Source organism: Chelon labrosus, assembly GCF_963514085.1.
Source record: "Chelon labrosus genome assembly, chromosome: 15".
NCBI classification, from domain to species: Eukaryota; Metazoa; Chordata; class Actinopteri; order Mugiliformes; family Mugilidae; genus Chelon; species Chelon labrosus.
In genome coordinates, this window is record NC_140348.1 from 20157063 (window position 1) to 20179253 (window position 22191).

At 45.2% G+C, this 22191-nt stretch overlaps 1 protein-coding gene across 8 annotated transcripts; it reads left to right on the plus strand.

Annotated features, from left to right (window-relative positions):
* The first annotated feature begins 229 nt into the window (after window positions 1-229).
* Window positions 230-21616, plus strand: vit (vitrin). Of its 8 annotated transcripts, XM_084561328.1 has the most exons (23): window positions 230-1077; window positions 6236-6311; window positions 6481-6546; window positions 6772-6928; window positions 7005-7138; window positions 7217-7294; window positions 8177-8371; window positions 8854-8898; window positions 9326-9358; window positions 9456-9506; window positions 10954-11016; window positions 11544-11606; window positions 13675-13749; window positions 14914-14979; window positions 15406-15468; window positions 16519-16581; window positions 16825-16872; window positions 17347-17412; window positions 17860-18007; window positions 18097-18200; window positions 19434-19660; window positions 19738-20251; window positions 20358-21616. In XM_084561328.1, the coding sequence occupies exons 2-23, from the start codon at window positions 6278-6280 to the stop codon at window positions 20534-20536; spliced, it is 2472 nt and encodes an 823-aa protein (XP_084417454.1). In that variant the 5' UTR covers window positions 230-1077; window positions 6236-6277; the 3' UTR covers window positions 20537-21616. The 8 variants fall into 8 exon arrangements, with proteins under 8 accessions (XP_084417454.1, XP_084417455.1, XP_084417456.1 ...); XM_084561329.1 differs by lacking the exon at window positions 15406-15468; XM_084561330.1 differs by lacking the exon at window positions 11544-11606.
* Window positions 21617-22191: the final 575 nt, after the last annotated feature.

The window sequence follows — 22191 nt, forward strand, 5'->3', positions numbered from 1 at the left end:
ATTTCCATCTCCCTTTAAGTGCCGCGGTGTCAACTCAAAGCAGGTAGGATAGAAATCCACGGGGGCTGTGAATTGGGCCAACTTTTCTCTGCTGACAAGCTGTCAGACTAATGGCACTGTTGAAGGAGAAATGAGTGACCCAGATATAGCCTCTGATCCCCTTTTTGCTAGCATTTACATCAATGGGCAATTATCTACTTGAGCCACGAAATCTTAAAAACGCTCCTGAGGTGGTTTCTGCAAAGAGCGTAATAACACACACAATGAGCTCTTTTACAGAAGCCCTTGAGATCTTTAAATCTAAATGGCAGGCGGCTTCAGCATAACCATCCGTGTAGGGCTTAATTTCAACAGCTCTTGCGCCAATCTGTATGAACCAGCCAGCTCCAAGGTTCTCCCAGTTGGAGTAATGGAGGCTGACATAGGACTGTGTAGGGACAGGGAGGGGCTCTAGGGGTACTGCAGACCACAAACAGCATGACAAAAGCCACAAACCCAAAAGTGACAGTGACTTAAAGTGTCTGTTTCACAAACAGGTGTTGATTGGTTTATTGGGCGGAGGAGGAGTGATTGCTCTGGTGAGAGCCCCCACACTTTTATTTGTTTGGTTAAAGTTTTTGGGTTGAGTGAGTTGCAGAACAGATCATTTTGCTTTAAAGCTTAAAGTGTAAAGCACATCTTCTTGTTGGGCATTCTAAAAACCGAGATAAAACGTGTTGCCTGCTTCTGTCCTAAGACAAATGTATTTGACAAAACATACAACCAAAAAGATGCTGGCTCTGCTGTGCTGCAGCCTGCCATCTCCGTTGCATCCTCTCCTCATGGTCTCTGATCTTCTTCTGCCTGGGTGCAGAGCTGAGAGCCTGAAGTGGGACGGGCAAATAGGGGAAACTCTGGCCCCGTCCCGTTCTCCACTTTTAATGAGCGCTGCGATCGTGCAAGACTAAAACCCCAGGTTGAATACAGCGCTTGCACACACGCTCCAAACTGCTAGTCAATGAAAGAGTGACGACCGCGCAGGGAATTACATATATCTTTTTTTTCAACGCGTTCAGGATTATTTTCTTATCCACTCAGGTAAGTTCACCTTCACAGTGCTCTGCTAGGATGTTAAAACGAAAAACATTTCAAAAAGCAGCTCCACATATGAAGTGGCAGCTTTGTGTTTGCCTGGTCCCTTGGCACGAATGGATTATCCACGTTTCAATTGATGCGTAATTGCGCGTGAGTGACATCCAATGCGCGTTAGTTGTGACAATTAGCTGCTGGCGAGGTTTTTGCTTTTTTATTTTATTTTTTTTTTTATATAATAACTTTTTCTTTACACTTAACAGTATCAGTCTGGTTAATTTCACATGAGTTCACGATTTGACAGGTCGCTTGGTCCAGCTGCGTAAATTCAACGTTTGACTTTCGGTTTATTTTCAGTTTTTTAAAAATAAACACCACTCCTCGTACCTAAAATGAGGTTTATATCAGAATGAATTCAGCCATGTCATAATATACAATATAGGCTAACATTTGTTACTGATTAAAAACAATCAGTGAAAAAAGATCTTTTATTTTTTCTATATTTACCTAAGTTTTTATTTTGAAATTACTCATTCCGTCAGTAAAATAAGCAACAAGTCTCTGAAGTGAGTTTTTTCTGCTTTTGTCTTAATTTCTTATTCATTATGTTTGACATTTGCTTGTTTGTTCTTTCTGACAATTATTCGTGGTATGAAAGGAGGTTGATTAAGCACAGGTGGTCTCCACACAATATGTCCAGCAGCAGACTACAGGCTCTGGCTTGCACTGGAGCCAGTGCCAAGAATTAAAGTAATTCAGCCTGTGCTGGGCTTGATAAACAAATAGTGTCTCAGCAGAGACAGCGAAAGGCTACAGAAATGACCTTGTAGAGACATGTTGGCTTCCCGGAGTGTCTGATCTCTCTTCTATGGTTCCCTGGCTGGCTTGTTGCTACAACACTTGGCACATCTAACATGCTTACAGTACAGTTCTGACACCTGTGAATAGTAGGATTTAACACTGCCTGGCAATGGGTGTGTGTAAGTACTGTCTGCCATCACTCAGGAGCAGGGTGAAACCAAGTTCTCAGCTGGTCATGATACTCAAATAAGCCTCAGTCCCCTTTAGTGCTCACCCTTGTTGCATTTACACCGGTCACCCCACTCTAGGAATGTGGCTGCTGCTGGAATGAAGAAAGCCAGAAATACAGTCCTTGTGTTTGGCATGGCTGGAAAGTTCACGCTCAGCGGTGGAAACACACATTATTAGAGACAAAAGTGATTAAATCCACCTTTTCGTTGCGTTTTAGTGGTAATGAATAGACTTAAGCTCTGGCTGCACCGGTCACAGGTGTGTGTGGTCTGCCCATGCTTTGAGAATGCATTGTGTGCCATTCAACAGCTGTACATCCTGTTTGTATTATAGCCATTGTATAACTGTATAAATTCCCACCAGGTGTGATATTTATCTATGGTTTATCAGATTTATTGCGCTTATGCATTACAAGTCGCCGGAAATTTACCCGCAGGGCCTGGAAATGTTAATTTCTCTAGCAACCAGCAGATCAGCCTCTTGGCCTTGCATAAAAACCTCTCGGCCTTGTGTAATTTCAGTGAAGGTTGTTTCGTGCACATAATCCACATTGTAGTGACGTTTTCCCAAGCTGAATTGCACTTTAATTCCTCATGTGACTATGTGATCTGTCTGAGCTGCTTTGCTTTCCACCAAGGCCCATGCACAAAACCTTTCATCCTTTGCAGCGGCGAGGAAAATCACTTTGATTTCTTTTTTTTTTTGTTGTTTTGTTTTTTTGCGTGTGTATTTTTCATAATTGTTAGAGTGATGATGGTTTGTTTGATTCGTGTCCCCACCCAGCTGAAATTAGAGATTCGCAGTATGGTGGCGACTTTTTCAAGCTAAAGTTGTCCCACTGGGACAGGCCAAGCCTTATCTAAAGTTTGACACAAGTGTATACAAGACATATGACACTTTTGGAAACAGTAAGTAACCCTGTGTGTTTGTGATTGATCGCTGTGGTAAGCCTGAAAGCCCTCAAATACCTTGGCATTCTCCAAAGCCATCTGAGCACGCGATAAGTTATCCCAGATCTCTGTTTATTTTTTCATCCTTTAGCTGAATGTGGGTGTTTGTGTGCGCGTGTGTAGGTATGTGTGCGGGATTGTGTCTCTGCAAGTCCCCCTCAGGATCTATTATCTCGCTGTACAGGAAACTCCCCACAGTGTTTGTCAAAGGATATCATTTGCCCTGCATTTCATGGCTTTGAAAAGTAGACGTTTGGCGGCTCACGCTGAGAGAGCAAATAAAGAGCTCTAAAATTATTGTCATGTCCCATTATCGTTTCATTTTGTTCCTACTATGATGACGTGCCTATCCCCAGAGCCACTAAATGGAAGCCTCTTTGGAGGGTGTTCGCCTGCTGAAAGTGGCTCTGCGTTTGAGAAATGCACGGTTTCCTGTCGTACACCTGATCTGTCTGAGAAGTTGTTTTATCCACTGCAGGCAGCTGACTCACCTCTCCTCTGCTTCACGTCTGTCTCCTGTACTGTAGGTACATTTATATATATATATATATCTGTTCCAGCTTGTTCCCAGCTTGAGCTCTCTTCCCCCGCGAGGACAAATTGTAGTTCTGACTGAGCAGCAGCGATCTACCTGCCTGTCAAAGCACGGCACTGTGGAAAAACCATGTCAGTGCTCACGAATGCTGCGCTAGGGAAAGTCCTGGCAGTGCCAAATGCAGCTATATTAATTTTGTTTGTTGATGGTTGTGTATTCTGCAAGCAAGTGAACATTTTGAACTCCATCGCTCCTGTTAAGAATAACGACACATCACACTTGTGTTTTCCAGCCTGGAACGGCTGCGGTGACAAAAATGCACCACACGTGGGGGGTGCCACGGAGACAGCTGGCGATCCACTATTCATTTTTTCTTTCAGGAATAGTTTGACATTCCTGGAAAACTTTTTACTTTCAGAAAGATTAATGTGAAGACTCACTATGTCTGTAGGCTAAATATGAAATGAGAGCGCAGAGAGGTTAGCTTAGCTTAGCATAAAGACTTGAAATGGGGGGGGGGGGGGGGGGGGGGTATCTTAAAAAATGCATCAGCCTAAGACTGGTAGAAAAAAAGTTTTGTCATCACTTTGTGATTGCCAGGTAACCAGAAGGGAGTCCAGGAGGTTACTGGTCCAGCAACTGTGTTTACTTTCTGGATTTTGCACGGACGACAAATGATGCATCTAAGCGTATCTCCCCTCTTTGTGGATTTGTTTGTGCAAATTAGTATTGTGCAACCAGCTTTATATATTGCACTGCATCTGGTGTACAGCTGTGTGTTGCTGTGCTACTGTTATGTCAAATGAATTACTTGAATAAACCTCAAACTATCCCTCCGGTGTTAACTAAAATGTGGGTGCAGTATGATTATCTCCAGCAGTTCCAGTCAGTGAGGATAAAACTCCCAGTAAAGAGTCGTTGCCCTTTCTGCTTTTAAACATCTATCCCTGGAAGTTCTGCTGAGAGCGACGTCCTCTTATTCAGGAATGCTCTATAAACCTGACAACCGCTCACTGCAATCACAGCCTGACGTGTTGCCAGCCGGAGCAATCAGAGGCTGTGGGCCTCGCCGAAGGGCACCTAAATGTTGCCTGTGCTGAGGTAGTGCCCACCACCACCACCACACAGATTTAAGTCTATTTTTATAGTGTTTTCTAGTAATTTTGCTTGTCTACTATCGCTAATAAACTGAATTGCAGCACGTCTGACCCGCTTCAGAGGTCGCTGTATGATCACATGCTCCCACTTGATCAGATTGAACCTGCTGGTGTGTGGCGGCAGTGACAGACGCGACGCTGCCCCCGTGGGAGGTACAGCATTCCTCTGTTAACAGGGAGGCCTCAGTCATCACCTCCCCAGCGAGCAGCGCTGTCTCACAGCTCTGGTACATTACAGGGGACTGATGTAGCTCTTAAACTAAGTCATTCTTCAGGCTAGATTAAAAGTCTTTCTCTGGCCACCTACATGGGTTCAAACTTTGCCGTTACTACACTACAACAAACCTGCAATGTAGGGAAGGACGCTTTGATGACCTGCTTTGGATCTTGCTAAATTTAAAGCTGGATCTGTGTTTTTATACATGGGTATAATTTCTAAACCTGAATGACAGATAATGAAAGAAATAAAAATAAAAAGTCTTCTTATGTTGACCAGATGATTTCTCTTGAGGTAGGAGCCAAATCCAGGAAACAAAGGGGCCGACTTTAATAAAAATCTTACATGCTAGGCAACAAAAGCCACTGCAGGAAAGGCAAGGTATCCTAAAACACAACTTCAAAAACAGGTAAGGACCAAAATTAAGACAAGAATTTAGGAATGCACGAGTGTAGCACAAACAGGGGTAACATCACAGATGAACTGACGAAAGGAAAGGCAGGGTTATATATACACTCACGCACAAGGGCTGATGGAATAATGAGAGACAGGTGAAACCAATGAGGGGAAGAGCACGCAGACAAGAGACACAAGGCGGGAACAGACAGAGACAGGAAGTAAATCTGAAATCCAACAACTGATTACAAAATAAAGCAAGAAACACCAGAAAAAAGAAGGTTACACAAAACATTCAGAACTCGTGACAACTTACTGTATTTCAAACCAGGACCCAGCTTGATGTGGTCATTGCTGTCAAATAATGACGCCATCTGAGCACAATTCCCTAATCCTTGCGCATTGGAGTATGTCTGTGGTTGCTCTCTAATAGAGTCTGACTCCACATGTATCAGTGGGAAGACTTTCATTCACAGTTTTGTCTCCAGATGTCTGCTGCAGATCTCCTGATTGGCAAATACTCCGAGCCCCCCTGCAACCCAAGTAACTGGAACCGAGACGATCTTTAAATTGAAGTGGAGACTTTATCTGCTCTGACCAGTCTTTGAAGTCTGACGATACGCCTTATAATAAATGTTTTCAAGATGTTTAACTGGCCACATTGACTTTCAGTTTACACTCTAACCGTTATCCATCCCAAATATTCTACAAAGTGCATCTCAGTCACAATTTTACTCCGTCTTCTTTCAAGGAGATTTAATACGTTCTCAGAAATGTCGACTAAAGATACTTTCAACGAATAAGCTGGATGTGGGAAATTGGTTTCACGGGATAACAGCGGAAATCTGCTTCTTCTTCTTCTTCTTGTCTCTGCAAGGCTGCGAGGTTAAACAAGGACGACTGGCTGACCTGAACCATCATGATCAGAGCGCCGCTCACTGCCGTCTGCCTCGGTGAGATGCTATCTCTCTGCTATAAATATATCACCTTTGTTTCAGATCCAGCATGAGTTTCCTGTGCTTTCACACCTCCTCCATAGAGACCTCGTGTGTACAGTAAACACACCGATGATTAAGTTAGTTTGTCTGCTATTATGTGAAACTCCCTTTGCCTCACCCGCAGCGCTCCTGCTGTCCTGTGCGTGCCGGGCCAAGCCCAACGGATCAAAGAACAAGAAACCAAAGCAAGGTAGAGATCGCCAGCAAAGCAGGCCTGTAATCTCCGTCTGTTATTGTCTACACTCGATGCCTTCCAATTCACTCAATCGTAGAAAAAGAAAACAGTCCGCAATGCCTTGAAAGGCAAAATAATCTCATGATATAACAGTGTGAATGTGTTGGAAAAACCACAACCAATCATAACATTAAAAAAGTTATCTCGTGGGTCATAGACGTCCAATGCTTCCCTCCACAGTTGTTCCAGAAATAGAGTGCGACGTCCGAGCAGGAAAGATCAACCTCCCGGAGTTCATAGTGAAATGTCCCGCACACTGCAAGGAAACCAAGCAACAAGTCTACGGAACGGGCGTGTTCGCCTCCATCTCCAGCATCTGCAACGCGGCCATCCACAGGTTAGCGGCGAGCACAACGGCCTCACGTCGCATGCCCTTTATAGCTCTGTTTTAAAGCAATGTTGTGCGTCCACAGCGGCATCATCACAAACTCGGGGGGAAAGGTGATAGTGAACAAGATGGCCGGGCAGAATGCCTACAAAGGCAGCAATTCCTACGGGGTGCGCTCTCTCTCTCTTCCCAAGTGGAGGGAATCGTTCGTCGTCTCAGGTATTGGTCATGAAGTGTTAAAGTCGGCTCTGTAAAAATTAGCCCTCAGACCAAACATCTGACTCTGTCGTGTTTCAGTGGGGAAGCCCAAGAAAGGAGTCATCTACCCTTCGACGCTGGACTATGTCCCTTCAAGACCGACCTATGTGAAAACAAGTGAGAGGGCGGCTGCTTTTACACACACACATCATGCATCCCTTATATGGATGTACTGAGCATTTGAGGATTGTGCGGGTTTTCACAAACACAGGGCGATCTGATTTGGATTTACAGTTTATGTTAAGACATCTTAGTGTAAGCTTAAATATTTGTTGAGAAGTGAAAGATTTTTTTGATATGGAAAAGACACATACACCGATCAGCCACAACATTAAAACCACTGACAGGAGAAGTGAATAACCATCTTGTGACAATACAATTGTAACCTTTGGACATGGCATTTGTGTGGATGTCACTTAGACATGTACCACCCACCTAGACCAGACCATAGCAATGACACTTCTTGATGACAGCAGCCATCCCCAGCAGGATGCAACATGGCCTCCAAATTCCCCAGATCTCAAAGTGATCAAGTATCCACAGAGGCCCCTCTCCTCAACCCACAGGACCCAAATAGGGCACAAGGGAGACCTACACGATATTAGGAAGGTGGTCATAATGTAATGCGTGATCGATGTGTGATTTGAACAGGTTTTAATTGACTAGATTTGAGTACATACAGGACTTTACAGTTAAATATAGCTGCCGATTGACACTGATAAGAAGTCTCCAGTCTATTGAGCTCAGATTTTCCCTTGACATCAAGACAACGTTTGACCCACAAATAACCAGTAATCAGTGCCTTCTGGGGACAAAAGCTTGTTTGCTTGACGTTCCTTTGCTCAACTCTGGCATGTTGAACTTCGCTCAGGTTGACTGAGGAGTCGGAGCGCTACAGTCTGGTGAAGAATGCCAAGAATGCATTACAACACAGCGATTACTGTAGGCGCTCTTCCTCCCCGTCCATCGCACTAGCTCCGTCTGTTGTCTTCCTCTCAGGTCAAAAGGACGCCAAACCTGCGGTCACCACGGCGCTGCCCACGACAACGACGACACCTGAACCCACCACGACGACCCCTGAGCCGACCACCACCACACTGGCTCCAACAACAACCACCACCACAACCACCGCGCCTCCACCACCGCCCTCAACTCCCAAGCCCAGAGCCGCGGTCCATAAAATTAGGGATGCAGGTGAACGAAAGAAACACACACTAGAACCTTCCGAGTTAAATCTTCTGCAGCCAGCTAGCTGTCCTCCGACTAACATTAGCAGCTTTTTGACTAGACCCGCTCGCTGTCTGCCCGGACAGGCTTTCATTTGTGCGATACTGAGTAATGAAGACGTATGTTTGCAGCTGGTAATTGCAAGTCACGACTGCGATTACGACCAATTACAGCTGCTCTGTGATGAAGTTAATACACTGCTGCTGCTGCAGTGCTGCGTGGTATTTGATCAGCCCGACCTTTCACCACTCCCATTAAATGAAAGCATTATCGGGCGGTAATCAGTGTGAGTCATCTGCCCCGTTTTTGGACAGAAATGACGCTACAGTGCTGCAGTATCTTGAGGTATGTCAGGCGGCCTCTCAACCATCTCTCGCCCCCTTCATTTTCTGTAACATTATCTCTCTTCTCTCCTTATCTGCACCCCCATTTGTCTTTCTTCTGTCTAGGCAGCGGTCACCCGTACCTTGCCCATGTGGCAGGCTCAAGTTCAAGTAAGTGAAGCAAAGCAAGGAGGGGTTGAAACATATATATTTTTCCTTTTTTGGTGGTGTGAGTGGCTCGTGGTGGTGTTGGTGGTTAACTCTGGGGTGTACGGGAATATGTGTTTACATCAAACATGGTCTATCTGCTTCACGTCAGTCCTCTCAGCTGGGTGTACATCGGGGTACAATACATCTTGTATTCTGCCATAAAGGTATCAGCAGGTTTCCAGAGCAAGTTTGTCACTGCCAGTGGCACAACTTGTGTATTTAATGAGTAAAAAAAATCTATTCAGTTTTAAGCTAAAAACTTAAAACAATGAAGCCATGATCGGGGTTATTGATTTATTCCAAAATCAAACTCTACATTCTTGCAGATCATTTTCATGTAAACAAAGATTTTTTGTCTAAATTTGCCCACATTGTGTGATTGGTATAGGGCAGTCACAGAATGGAAAGAGTCCCAGCCAAGGTATGTCAATGCTCTCACTGATTCTGCAGCTCTTGGAAAGTCCTTTACGCCACATGCCGCAATTCAAGTTTAACTGAACCCTGGCATTTCTTCAAAGTATTCCGAGGAAGTTCCTATCCGAATAGATTCCCTCAACGTGCCAGTGCAGGTAAACCAAGCTTTCATCTCGATGTGCCTTCTCTCATTTTCCTTACGGATTGTCATAAACCGTCTCCACATTTTTTCCGGCTTCCTTTGTTTCTTTCTTTCCTCTGTATTGATATGTGTAAATCCTGCATGGCATCTCTCTTCAGTGTATGCACAGCTGCTTTTAATGACTTTTACTAGTTTCTAACATACAGCTGCACCAGATTCTTTTCTGTCGTCTTTCAAGCAAAAGACTGCACTGAAGTATTTAAACCAAAGCCAGATTTATGGTTCTGCGTTCTCTGCGGCGTACCCTACGTTCTAGGCTGACGTGCACCTTCCCAGAAAAGTAACCGCATGTCCAGTAGCAGCGACACGGGCCGCAACAGAACGCCTCGTACACGTCACCTACTCAGACGTCTTCCCCCTTTTTGCGGTGTATTCACTTGAAGAGCACAAACGAATCCAACACAGCTGACTAGTCGCAGATTAGCATTTAAACTGAGTAATTACATAAACGATGCCAACACATGAGGCACAAGTTTAAACGCTCACAACAGCACTGGCTCTGGCAGAAGTCAGTTGCAGGAACATAAACCGAGCTTAAGGATTCAAAACACAATGACAGCTACTCTACAGAAGAGGCACAGCATGCTAATATCAGCATGCTAACATGAATGTAATGGATGCTAATGTGCTGATATTTAGCAGGTATTGTTACACAAGTGCACGGAGCAAAGACTGGTTAACCTTACTCAGTGGAAAACATCCAAGTCGATGGGATATTTTGATTCAGTAACCTCACAATAATATAAAACTACCACTCGCTCCGGCTTAAAACAAAACATTTGAATACAGAGTGGCACATTATTGTCTTTGTGCCATACTGACCTGTGATGGACCAATTCTTTACCCACTGAGGCTGATGGTAAACCATAGAGATCAAATTATTTATTGATGTTGATGTCAGATTCAGATTCAGACTCAAACCGCAGCCTCCAAAATAAAATCACGGTTAAATCAGGAGCTTTCTCGGTTATCCTAAACAGATGCTGAAAACCATGACCTTCGTGAAGCTAAGCTTTAGTGCAGGGCCGTTACACTAGAATGCATTTGTTTTCACTGGTGTACCTAATGAACTGGTAACTGAGTGTGTAATGATTTTTTTTACATAATGCCTCTATAATTATAGGATGTCCCTGAAATAAGAAAAACACTGCTCTCAGCAAAACATCCGAGGATAAGTGACGGTTTAGAACCAGCAATGGCAGCAGATTTTAGGCTTTATTGCATTTTCCTTCACTGACTGCAACCGCTGAACTGCACAGTCACCAAATCTATCAACACTCATTGTTTAGGGAGCTTGCTAGTCCTGCCTAATGATCATTTGCTGCACAGATCTGATTTAAACTTCAAGCATTAAGTTGAGGTTTTCCTGTAATATGTTTGTTTCCCAATCTTGGTCCCAGGCCTGCGCAGACCGGAGGCTGGCTCGGCGATCAGGAGGCAGCCATCTTCTCCAGTCGGCCCAGGTCAGCCTCGTTATTATAACACACACACACACACAAACAGAGCTGCAAAAAGGTAGGCACTGATGGGGCGGACAGGGAATGAGGGTCAAGGGCAGCGGGGCGGACAGATGTCTTTGTTGGAGCAAGAATCCAGGAGACGTCGGCTGCTGTAAGTCTGACCCCGTTGTTCGCGCCCATAAGCCTCTGTGATCTCCACCCCGGGGTCACCGCTAAGCCCCTCCATCAAGCGTCTCGGCTAACATTCCTTTCACAATAACTGCTGTTTTTCCTGTCATCAGGCACATCCTCTCGTTCATATTTTCATTATCCGAGATGAAAAGAGGCCGATGCAGCCTGTAAATAAGCCCAGCATATATCCCTTTTGTTTTTGATATCATGCTGCGGAGAAAACGCCTACGACTTCGCTCAGAAACAGCTGGGCTGCATTTGCGGATGGAGTCCCAGTACTGAAGCTCTCTTCTCCCCCCTTCTTCTCCCTTCCTTTCCCTTTTTTATTCCATCTGTCTGTTTCTTATTGCTACAAACAGCTTATAACAGGGTTCAGCCTGCCTCACCCGAGCGGACTCCGACCATGAGCCAGTCCAACCCCGGTAAGTGTCTCCAGACCCTGAGCGGGAGTCCGCAACCTGCAGACGCACTCGCTGACGTAGAATGTAAACAGGTCTGATCAAACGGGGGGAATAAATAGGGCAATAAAACCCTGGTTGAAATGTTTTATAAAGCAGCACTAACGTTTATCCTCTGTGGGATGCTGCGGTTCAGTGCGCGGCCAGTCCTCTATAAACGACGTGCAGAAATGCAGGCGGAAACTCAACTTTCACTGAGCCCAGCAGAGTAAAACATGAGCAGTTTGTATGGTGAGGAGACTCAAGGGGGAAGCGAGACGATGTGGTATCACTGTCCTGGATTCGTCTCATTATCTCTGAGACGTCCTTGTCTTTAAGATAAGACCACGACGAGAAACACGCTCTGTCAGTACCGTAATAACATCTTCTGACAGATCCCATCTGGTCAGGCCTCTTCCCCACCCTTGTAAATGCTTGCAGAGCGGGAGAGAGAGATGAAAGCAGCGGCACCGAGTGGCCCGGTGTTGCTCCCAGAGAGACGTGTGACCCAGTCCACGGCGCTGCAGGATCTGGGTCCACTCTCTGGCTTGTCAGGAATAGAAAGCTCTCGCCGTCCTAACCAGCCGAGGTTTGGCTCACCCGAGAATGTTTTTTCTTTTGTGGAATGCAAAACCATGGATCCCTAAAATTACACAGGCCTATATCTGTTTAAACGTCGCCTGATCGCATGATTTGATTCCTAAAATGCAGGGAGAGCTTTTTGAAACCAGCGCCTGCTTTATTTGACTAACCTTTTGCAGACGAGATGTAGGTCAGTGCAGGAGACGTTCATCGTGATTGGTGGCTCGGTAATAACGATGTAATTTTTTTAATTTATTGATCCCCCTTAGGGAAATTCTTTAAGCTGGAAGTCAGAGGTCAGAGGTAGGGATCACACAGCAGTGGAGCTCCTGGAGCCATCACTGTCTTTCTCAAGGACGCTCTTGCAGGGCGGGTGCTTGCCGACGTTTTAAACTCTGATTTATGAGCTGAACAGTTCTCTCTCCAGAGTCGCTCTGCCACCCACTTGCACCCAAACAGATGTTTGAATTTATAGCTCTGATTACTGGAAATGTTACGATCCAGTTTAGGCTCACATTCGTAATGAGACAAGCCCACATGACAGCCAGAAAGATTCATGAAAAACCCTCCTCAAGACGTGCTGAGGTGACGTTCATTGGGTCTCTGTGCTGGTCTTAAATCACCATCAACTTTGCTTTATGACTTGGCATGTTAATAGCGCTGCAGACATAGTGAGCTCCAATCTACGCCTGATCCCGCTCTGACCTTCTGGCCGCAGTGTCCACTGAAGTGACAAATATCGAGAGAGTTGAATTCAATCCCGTTAAAGCACCTGTTTCATTAGAAAGAAATAACAGTACTGTCTGCAGTATAGCACTTCAACCAGCAGCAGATTAGCTTAATCTCTACGTCCCACTATCTACACTGTCCCTGGTTTGACACCTACCTTAGAATAATACTCCCACGCTTCAGTGGACGGCTGACTGGCCTCCGCAGTCAACAAAGGCCCTGCTCATTAGCTGCCACTGGATGGGAACCTCAAAGCCCAGGCTACGTGTTTGTGTAAGCTAACCATCCACCACAGAGAGGGGTTAACTGAAGTGTGTTGTCATGACTGTCAGTTTAGACAGATGCGACGCACTGTTATGGTTCTGCTCAGCTGTTTGGGCTTCTGGTGTTCAATTAACCTCGGGCCACGCAAGATTATGGCTGATTAACCTTTTTTTTGTTACCACGTTTGAGTGGTTTACGAGTGTGAAGACGCTGCAAAGCCAGAAGCAACAGATGGGAAACACTTTTTCACAGCAATCCTTCGTCTCTCTCTTCTACCCTGCAGGTAGAAAAAGAAAAACTCCACTAAAACGCTCAGTCCCTGTCTGTCTGAGTGACTACTGTATGTTTAGCGTCGGACTCAAGGCTGAACATCTTGTGCATTCTCCGCTAATAACGCGGTGGGGTTCGGTGGGGGTCACAAGCATGCTCCGCCTTGATGCTTGTCCTGAACGCAGCTTTCTAATCTTTCCCTGCACAGCTTTTCCCAGAAGGGATTGGCCCCCGCCGCCTTTTCCTCGCCCTGACTGGTTCCCCGCGGCTCGACGACCAGCAGGTACCGAACACAGAATGGATCAGTAGCTAATCACAAACACATTTGTTTTGATTAACATTAAAACTAAGTTCGGCAAGACAAGTTTGGCTGAGATAATAAATTCTCCATAAGTCCATGCATTTCATACTTTTGGATACTGACACAATTGATATATTTTTCCTTGGATTAAAGTGAGAGAGTCTGCAATTTAAGCACATATTTATTACATAACTGTAAATGTAGTATCTCGGATAAACAGCTAAAATAACAAAAATTGTGCCACATTCCAAAAATATGTGAAAAATACGCCAATCAGCCACAACATTAAAACCACAGACAGGAGAAGTGAATAATACTGAACATCTTGTGACAATACAATGTTCTGCTGGAAAACGTTTGAACCTGGCATTCGTGTGGATGTTGTAGCATCCACCTAGACCAGACCAGACACCATCACTCTATAGCAATGACACTCCTTGGTTCCAGCAGCCATCCCGTCGCTTTAGGAACAACTCAAAGAAACATGAATAGCAGCACAAGGTGTTGACCTGGCCTCCAAATTCACTAGATCCAAACTGATCAAGTATCTGTGGGATGATCCACAGAGGCCCCTCCCCCTCAACCCATAGGACCCCCACTAACGACGTCCTGTTGCCAGACACCACAGGACACTCTCAAAAGGCACATGTCCGTTCTCTGATGAGTCACAACTGTTTTGGAGGCACGAGGGAGATCTACACAATATTAGGAAGGTGGTCATAATGTTATGCCTGATTGGTGTATATACCTAACTTTACGTTTTACTTTATGAATCCATTGTCAAACATGGTAACTTAGAAAAATGAGCTTAATTCATTCTCAGTTAAGCTCAGGAATCATTTTGTTTGTGTTTATCTTTGGTGATAAATTTCACAACGTTTCAGTTTGCAACAAAATGATCACGGCTGGAAAAGAGCCATCAGAATAAGAGTTAACCTCTCGCAACTTTGATTCTGTTTACTATTTAAGAGTCTGTAGTGGGGTGCTTTGAAACAAGAACTAATGGTGTTGACAGCATGGATGTATTAAGAGCTTCTCTTCTTTTTAAAAAATATATCCATGAGTCAAAAAAATGCTTTCAATGTTCGAGTCTTGATATATGTAACCCTTTGCTGACGCCTCCGCCTTCTTCTGCTGTACATTCAGATATTAGTTATCCAGCTCCAGACTCAGGATACACATGGGCTGAGACGGACACGCCTGATATCCCAGGTAAGTCAGCCTCCCTCTGAGACAACATGACGGTTATTGGTGTGCACTGCAGGTTATTACACCTCGTATCCGTTCGTGTTGCATGTAAGAACACAGCATGCCCGTGTGACAGATACAGTGTGGTATCTGCTCAGCACGTACGTGTCGAATTGGCTCCGTGTTTGAGACATGCAATGCGTGTCTCAGGTGTTTACATGCCATCTGCCTGCCATATGAGAGGATCTTTGAAGTGTGAAGGAGAGGAGAGTGGGGCAGGTTGACTGAGCATGTGAGAGCGAGATACTCTGAGGTGATAATTCTGCCATTGTTTTCACTGGTCTGGGATTGGTTAGGAAGGATATGTGACCAATCGCCAACCATGGAAATGTGTGCTTTTCCCTCTGAAGCTCTCACCATACTAACGGGTTTCAAAACATCCTCCTCTAGCCCGGGAGCGCAGGCCTGATATCTCAGAGTTTGAGCGCTGGTTTTATAACTATGGACCATACCGTAAGTGTTTTTCTTTTTCCTTCTGTTTCTATTTATTGGGGACTAACCAGTTGTCTCTGGTTTTTTAGATGGTCATGTGTATGGGTCGGGATTCTGTAGACGCAAAAAAGCTTTTAGTCTTCTTTGCAGACGTGTCCACTCTCTTTTGTGCTAATGTCATGCCAGTTTGATGAGATGTGAGATGTTTCCCCCTGCATCCAGTCTTTATGCTAAGATAGGCTAATCACTTCCCCTAAGCTCCCACTTAAAGCGATAGTTACACATTTTTATTTTATTTTACATGCCCACAGTTTGGAGAGGCCTGCACCCAGCTCCCAATGTGGGTGTTGCTTCTCTACTGTAGTGTGACTTTAACACATTAATCATTAATTTGGATCCAAACCAATATGTAAATGCACCAAAGTCAAGTTATGACACAAACACACCAACAGACCTGCTACTCTTGTATTCTACGAGGTAAGGTTGTCTGACAGTAAAAGTGGTGATAATATTCTAAAAATAGCCTAAACCTAAACTGATTAGGTGCCTAGAGAGCATGCTACTGCTAAACCCGTTCACAGCAGTTCTCCCATGGTGGTAATCGTAACTGGGGTTGTTCCAGTCGCCATCTACCTTAGGTAACACACTGCCTGTGGATAAGTACCTCACATAACCCCGATTAAAAGAAACCAAACAATCCCTTTGACCCACAGATATCAATCTGATCAACTCTCGGCGAGAAAGCAAAAAGGCCGTTTTCCCAAAATGCCAAACTACTCCTTTAAGTTCACAGAAACCAAAACACATTTGTTTTCCATTTATCTTCACACTACAACACATCCACCGCTTACAGTACGGCAAAATTGTTCCAAAATCAAAAGGAAATCTTTCACTTTTAGATTACAGGCCCACTTTTAAAGGCACAGCCAAAGCCTCTACATTTAAGTAAACCATTTGCAGCCACAAAAATACCACCAAGCATCCAGCCAGATGAGACATGGAGCCAGCGGGAGCGCACTGCAGTGCCGTGCCGTGTTTACGATCACCACTGACAATGCATTTTACTTTTAGCCCCTCGATCCACTGACTCAAATGGAAACCAAAGGATGCCACCGGATACAGGCCACACTAAAGGTGAGGAGTGGCTACCACGGTGACTAACACCTGTTTGAATCCAGGAAGCCATCAGCTTGAACTCCTCAAAAAATGCTTATCTGTAAAGCATTTGCTGTGCTGTTTATTTAGCTGTGTGATGTTCATAGCTGATCTAATCGTGGGTGAATCTTACTTAGTCCACATGTTTGTTGTGAAATAGTTACTTGCTGCTCTGAGGTAGAAATGCACTAACGCTGAGCTTGTCTAATATCATCTGTGCAGTGGAGCCAGTGGACGCCTGGAAGCCAGAACCAAACGTTTATGAATCAGGTGAGATAGCTTCCGCTGCTCCTCGTGCCGAGTCCCTTTGCCAGTAAACCCCTCAGTTCAGACTGTAAGTACAAAGCGAACCGAGGCCATCCGAGGAAAAGCGTGTGGGTTTCTGCTCAGCCTGTAATTGAAGGGATTTGGAGTCAGATGGCACGGGTTACTGGAGGATAAAATCAGTTCCCGTTTGGCTTATTGTTTTGCCGCAACAGATACTGGTTACCGCTCGGGCTCTGTAGAAAGTGGACAGCTGCAGAACTTATACAAAGCAAACGTTCAGGTGGATATTTTCTCTCGTTCTGTAGTTAGAGGGTAGAACATATATTTTCATGATTGCACATTGCAAGGGGAAAAGGTAATGACTGTATTTGTTTTCCCACCTTCCACTTATAAACGGTGCATAATGCCAGATTATTAAAGGACATAAACGTTTATATATTTGAGCAGAAGTTTGAAGTAATTCTTCTTGATTTTCAGGCTTCAACCCCAGAGAGGAGGTCCCTGTTCCCAGAGCACCTGAGCCCGTGTCACAAGGAGACCCAAGTACGGACTTCATGCTCCTTTAAAGCCTCTATCTGTTGCATGTTTAAAGCTATTCTTGTTGAACTGAAGGGTTAGGATGTCATTATCCTTCCTATTTGTATCTGTGGTGTGCATTAAAGGTAGCCTGTAGAACTTTTCCCGTTAACAAAGATACACACAGGTTGGACAGATTTTCATCTAACCCTAACCCTAACCCTAACCCTAATTAGTTTTTAATGACTCATTGTGACAGGGCTCTCTAATTATAACTGGTCTGGTGATGATAGAGAGACCTACTGCATGCTAAATCCCTCCAAAACATCTCTTACGCAAAGAGTTTAGGGTTATTTAGGGTGGCCCTGCAGTTATGGAGCTGATATTGATTGAATTGGGCATGCAGAGATTTCTAAAACATAGCCCAGGGTTAATGTTCCTTGTTTTAACCTTGTGTTGTGGCTCTGTTCGCAGATTGTAAGGTGGACCTTGTCTTCTTGATGGATGGGAGCTGGAGCATTGGCAAACGCCGCTTTAAGATCCAGAAGGACTTCCTCGTTGAGGTGGCTCAGGCCATCAACGTGGGTGTGGCTGGACCCATGATGGGCATCATCCAATACGGGTAACCTCTGGTTTTCTTGCTTTGGCATCGTGTGCCAGTTTTAGATGAGAAAAACAAACAAAAAATACATACGTGTCTGCTTGTTTTAGAGACGAACCTGTGACGGAGATCAGCCTGAAGTCTTACGCCAACTCCAGGGAGGTGAAGGCAGGCATAGATAAGATCGTGCAGAAGGGAGGCCTCTCCAATGTGGGTGAGTGACCCGCCGCGAGCTGCCAGCTGCAGCAGATGCCTACAAACACAAGTGTGAAAGGGAAAGGGGTGCAATTATCGCATGGTTTACTACCCAGGCACATTTTCACATGGAAGGATAGAATTAAATCTAAATTTGCAGCGAGACACTGTTGGCTAAATTACAGTCCTCCCTCTGAAAGCCCTGTTTTTCTCCTTGCTCTGACCAAAAAGCGCTCGGTTTTAGCGGCCCGTCAGGGGTCAGCTTTCAGAGAGCGAGTGGTGTTTTTCCGCTTTGGTTGGCGCGTCAGAGTGCATCCAGTGCCACATGCGTCTTTATGACTTGCTAAATTTTGCATGCCGATACAAATAGTGCTGTTTGCCCAGAACTTCTCTCTAATCATACAACAGAGTGATTGGTCGTTAAAGCGTCTGTAGTCCCCAACAGAGCCTCTCCTGCATTGTTAAGACCACCAACAATACTGTGGCAGGCTAAATGATAGGATGTCACTATTTTGGGGATGATATATACGGTTTAATATACAGAGATGTGTGTACAAAATACACAGTGAAGTTTTAATGAGGCATACCGTACGTTTTTAAGATTGCTAAGGCCTCCACCAATCAGGCATAACATTATGACCACTGACAGGAGACATAAACAACACTGACCATCTTCTGACAATACAATGTTCTGCTGGGAAACGTTTGGACCTGGCATTCATCGTTGAGGATGTTGCTTAAACATGTAGCACCCACCTAGACTGGACCAAGCACCCCCACCCCATAGCAGCAGCCGTCCCCAGCAGGATGCAGCCTGACACAGACACAGAAACAAAAGGAACGACTGAAAAAAAAAACATGAAAAACGGCACAAGGTGTTGACCTGGCCTCCAAATTCCCCAGATCGAAAACTGATCAAGTATCTGTGGGGATGATCCACAGAGGCCCCTCGCCTCAACCTGTAGAACCCAAAGGCCCCTACGAACAACATTCTGTTGCCAGACACCACAGGACACCCTCAGAAGGCCCATGTCCATTTTCTGATTCTCTGAGTCCTAATGTTATGCCTGATCGGTGTACATCATAAGCAGTACCTTTTAGCGTCCCCATCCTTAATTTTATATTCATAGATTGAGTAACAACCTGCTTTTCTTCCTCAACCTTCCATCCATTGGTGCGTTTCAGCCACAGACCTGTACACAAGGTGGGCATCATTTAACTGTCTCCCTGTCGCCCCCTGGTGTCCTGACAGGAAAGGCCCTCTCCTACATCAACAAGCAGTACTTCAGTGACGCCAATGGGAACCGCGGAGGAGCTCCCAACGTGGCAGTGGTGCTGGTGGACGGCTGGCCCACAGACAAGGTCGAAGAGGCGTCCCGACTCGCCCGGGAGTCCGGCATCAACATATTCTTTGTCACGATTGAAGGCCCCGATGACAGCGAGAAGCAAAACCTAGTAGAGGCCAACTTTGTCGACAAGGTGGAGTGTTGTTATCGCAAAGATGTGTGACAGATGTTCAAACAGACTGAAACACAGGGTGTGATTTTATCCCACAGGCCGTGTGTCGGACAAACGGGTTCTACTCCCTTCCCGTGAACAGCTGGTTTGCCCTGAGGAAGGCCGTGCAGCCCCTGGTGAAGAGGGTGTGCGACACAGACCGCCTGCTGTGCAGCAAAACCTGCCTCAACGCCAACGACATCGCCTTCGTCATCGACGGCTCCAGCAGCGTGGGCACCGGCAACTTCCGCACCGTGCTGCAGTTTGTGGCCAACGTCACGCGGGAGTTTGAGATCTCTGACACGGACACGCGGGTCGGGGCCGTGCAGTACACCTACGAGCAGAGGCTGGAGTTCGCTTTCGGCCAGTACAACAACAAGGCCGAGCTTCTGAACGCCATCAAGCGCATCAACTACTGGAGCGGCGGGACCAGCACCGGCGCTGCCATCACCTACGCCGCGGATCAGCTTTTCAGCAAATCCAAACCGAACAAACGCAAGATCATGATCGTCATCACGGACGGGCGCTCTTACGATGACGTCAGGGCGCCAGCACTGGCTGTCCACCGCCAAGGTCAGAGGTCATCGATAGCAATGTGTTTCAATGTGTTTGACTTAACACATGTCACGCTTGTGTGTGCCTAATCATTCTCCGTGGTGTCCCTTCCCCCCTGATCCAGGTGTGATCGCCTACTCCATCGGCATCGCCTGGGCGGCCCAGGACGAGCTCGAGTACATCGCCACGGACCCCGACAAGGAGCACTCGTTCTTCGTGGACGAGTTCGACAACCTCTACAAGTATGTGCCCAAGATCATCAACAACATCTGCCAGGAGTTCAACTCGCAGCCCAGAAACTGAGGACGGACGGAACAACGGGGGGTGGGGGGGTTAGGCGCAGACTAGAGAGGGACATCCTGAATCTTGGGCCGTCTTAACGGAACGGTGACTGTAAATTTACTCACTCTGTCGCCCAGATGGTGGGTCCCCGTATTTGAAGAGGGAGGGGTTTGAATTTAGGTGACGATTGGGGGTTTGGAAGAAAAAATAAGTTAAAAATCTACCGGCATTGGATCCCAAATAAACAGACAGTGGTAGCGGTAAAGGATTTACACACACAGTGCCATGAAGAGTCCCTCTATTTTAAACTAATGGTGCTGATAAGTCACCCTTTTCAAAATCTATGCTTTATTAATGTTAACAAACAATTTACTAATGCCAGGCTGTGAAATATACATCTTGTTAGTTTTTATCCTCCTTTAGCAAGAAGCAAAACTCTTGCTTGCGCAGAGATTCGAAAAAAATAGGGATTATTTTATCACATTTACCAACCTTAAAGACTTTCTTCAGTAGTGCATTAGTAAATTATTTATTCACATTTATTAAAGCGCTTAAATGCAACTTACGATACCTTACAAGTGGCGGGAAAAAGGATACAATGGTGCTTGCTGAGAGACGTAGATTTAAAAAAAAAAAGAAACACGCCTAGCACTTCCTCTTATGGCTTTAACATACTTCGTAAACTTAATAACAAGGTGCTTTTATACGATTCTCTGTGAAGAGGATATGCTTTTTTTTAAAGAGTTGGTGCATTTTGATCTTCCTAATAGGAGAGATTCGATAGCAGGGACATTGTTTGAGTTCCTCTCAGAGACTATGGCGCCGACATTGCCGCCGCCGTCGTCGTCGACCAGAACGTGGGAACGCAGCGTTTGAAGCGAGGCAGTTCAGTGAAAGAAAGCATCACTCTCTGTTTTCTAACAGCGGTCGCTTCTAACACTGCAGGCATTTTCTCTCGTTTTGTTGAAAGAGTATTTATGATTTTATCCCTCTTACGACCTGTTTGTACATATGCATATTAAAAGCCTTTTTGCTAATAATGTAATGATAATTGATCAATATTTTTTTTTTTTTCAATTTTTAATAAAATAAAGAAAATGAAGAGAACTTAAAGTGGCTGATTTCTGCAGGATGTTAGTTTCACAGATATTACAGATATTGGACGATTCATGGGCGGCACAGTGGCGAGGTGGTTAGCACTGATGCCTCACCAAGAAGGTCCCAGGTCTGAATTCTTTCCGTGTGGAGTTTGCATGTTCTCCCTGTGTCTGCGTGGGTTCTTTCCAGGTACTCTGGCTTCATCCCACCATCCAAAGACATGCTCATTAGGTTAATTGGTGATTCTAAATTGGCTGTAGGTGTGCATGTGAGTGTGAATGGTTGTCTGTCTCTCCGCCTCTCATCCGATGACAGCTGGGATAGACTCCAGCACTTCTCATAGGAATAGGCAGTTACAGAAGATGAATGAATGGATGATTCATGTTGAAAATCAGCAGATTTATGGTAAACTCATTTATAACCGATGTATGTTGAGATTTATTTAGTTAAATCTGAATTCAAACAACGACTTCCACTCATTATTCCAGATCACCAACACAAACATCTGTAATTCCTGTTTTGTAGGTAAAAACCATCGCATCACAACCAGTGCCAGAGTTTTGAGTACTTCTACAACA

Excerpts from the sequence above, each read along its gene's own strand:
- vit (XM_084561328.1), top strand. The coding sequence starts at position 6,278 with ATGATCAGAGCGCCGCTCACTGCCGTCTGCCTCG. Across the intron at positions 11,017-11,543 it reads ATCTTCTCCAGTCGGCCCAG|CTTATAACAGGGTTCAGCCT; the intron begins GTCAGCCTCGTT and ends TGCTACAAACAG. Across the intron at positions 20,252-20,357 it reads ACTGGCTGTCCACCGCCAAG|GTGTGATCGCCTACTCCATC; the intron begins GTCAGAGGTCAT and ends CCCCTGATCCAG.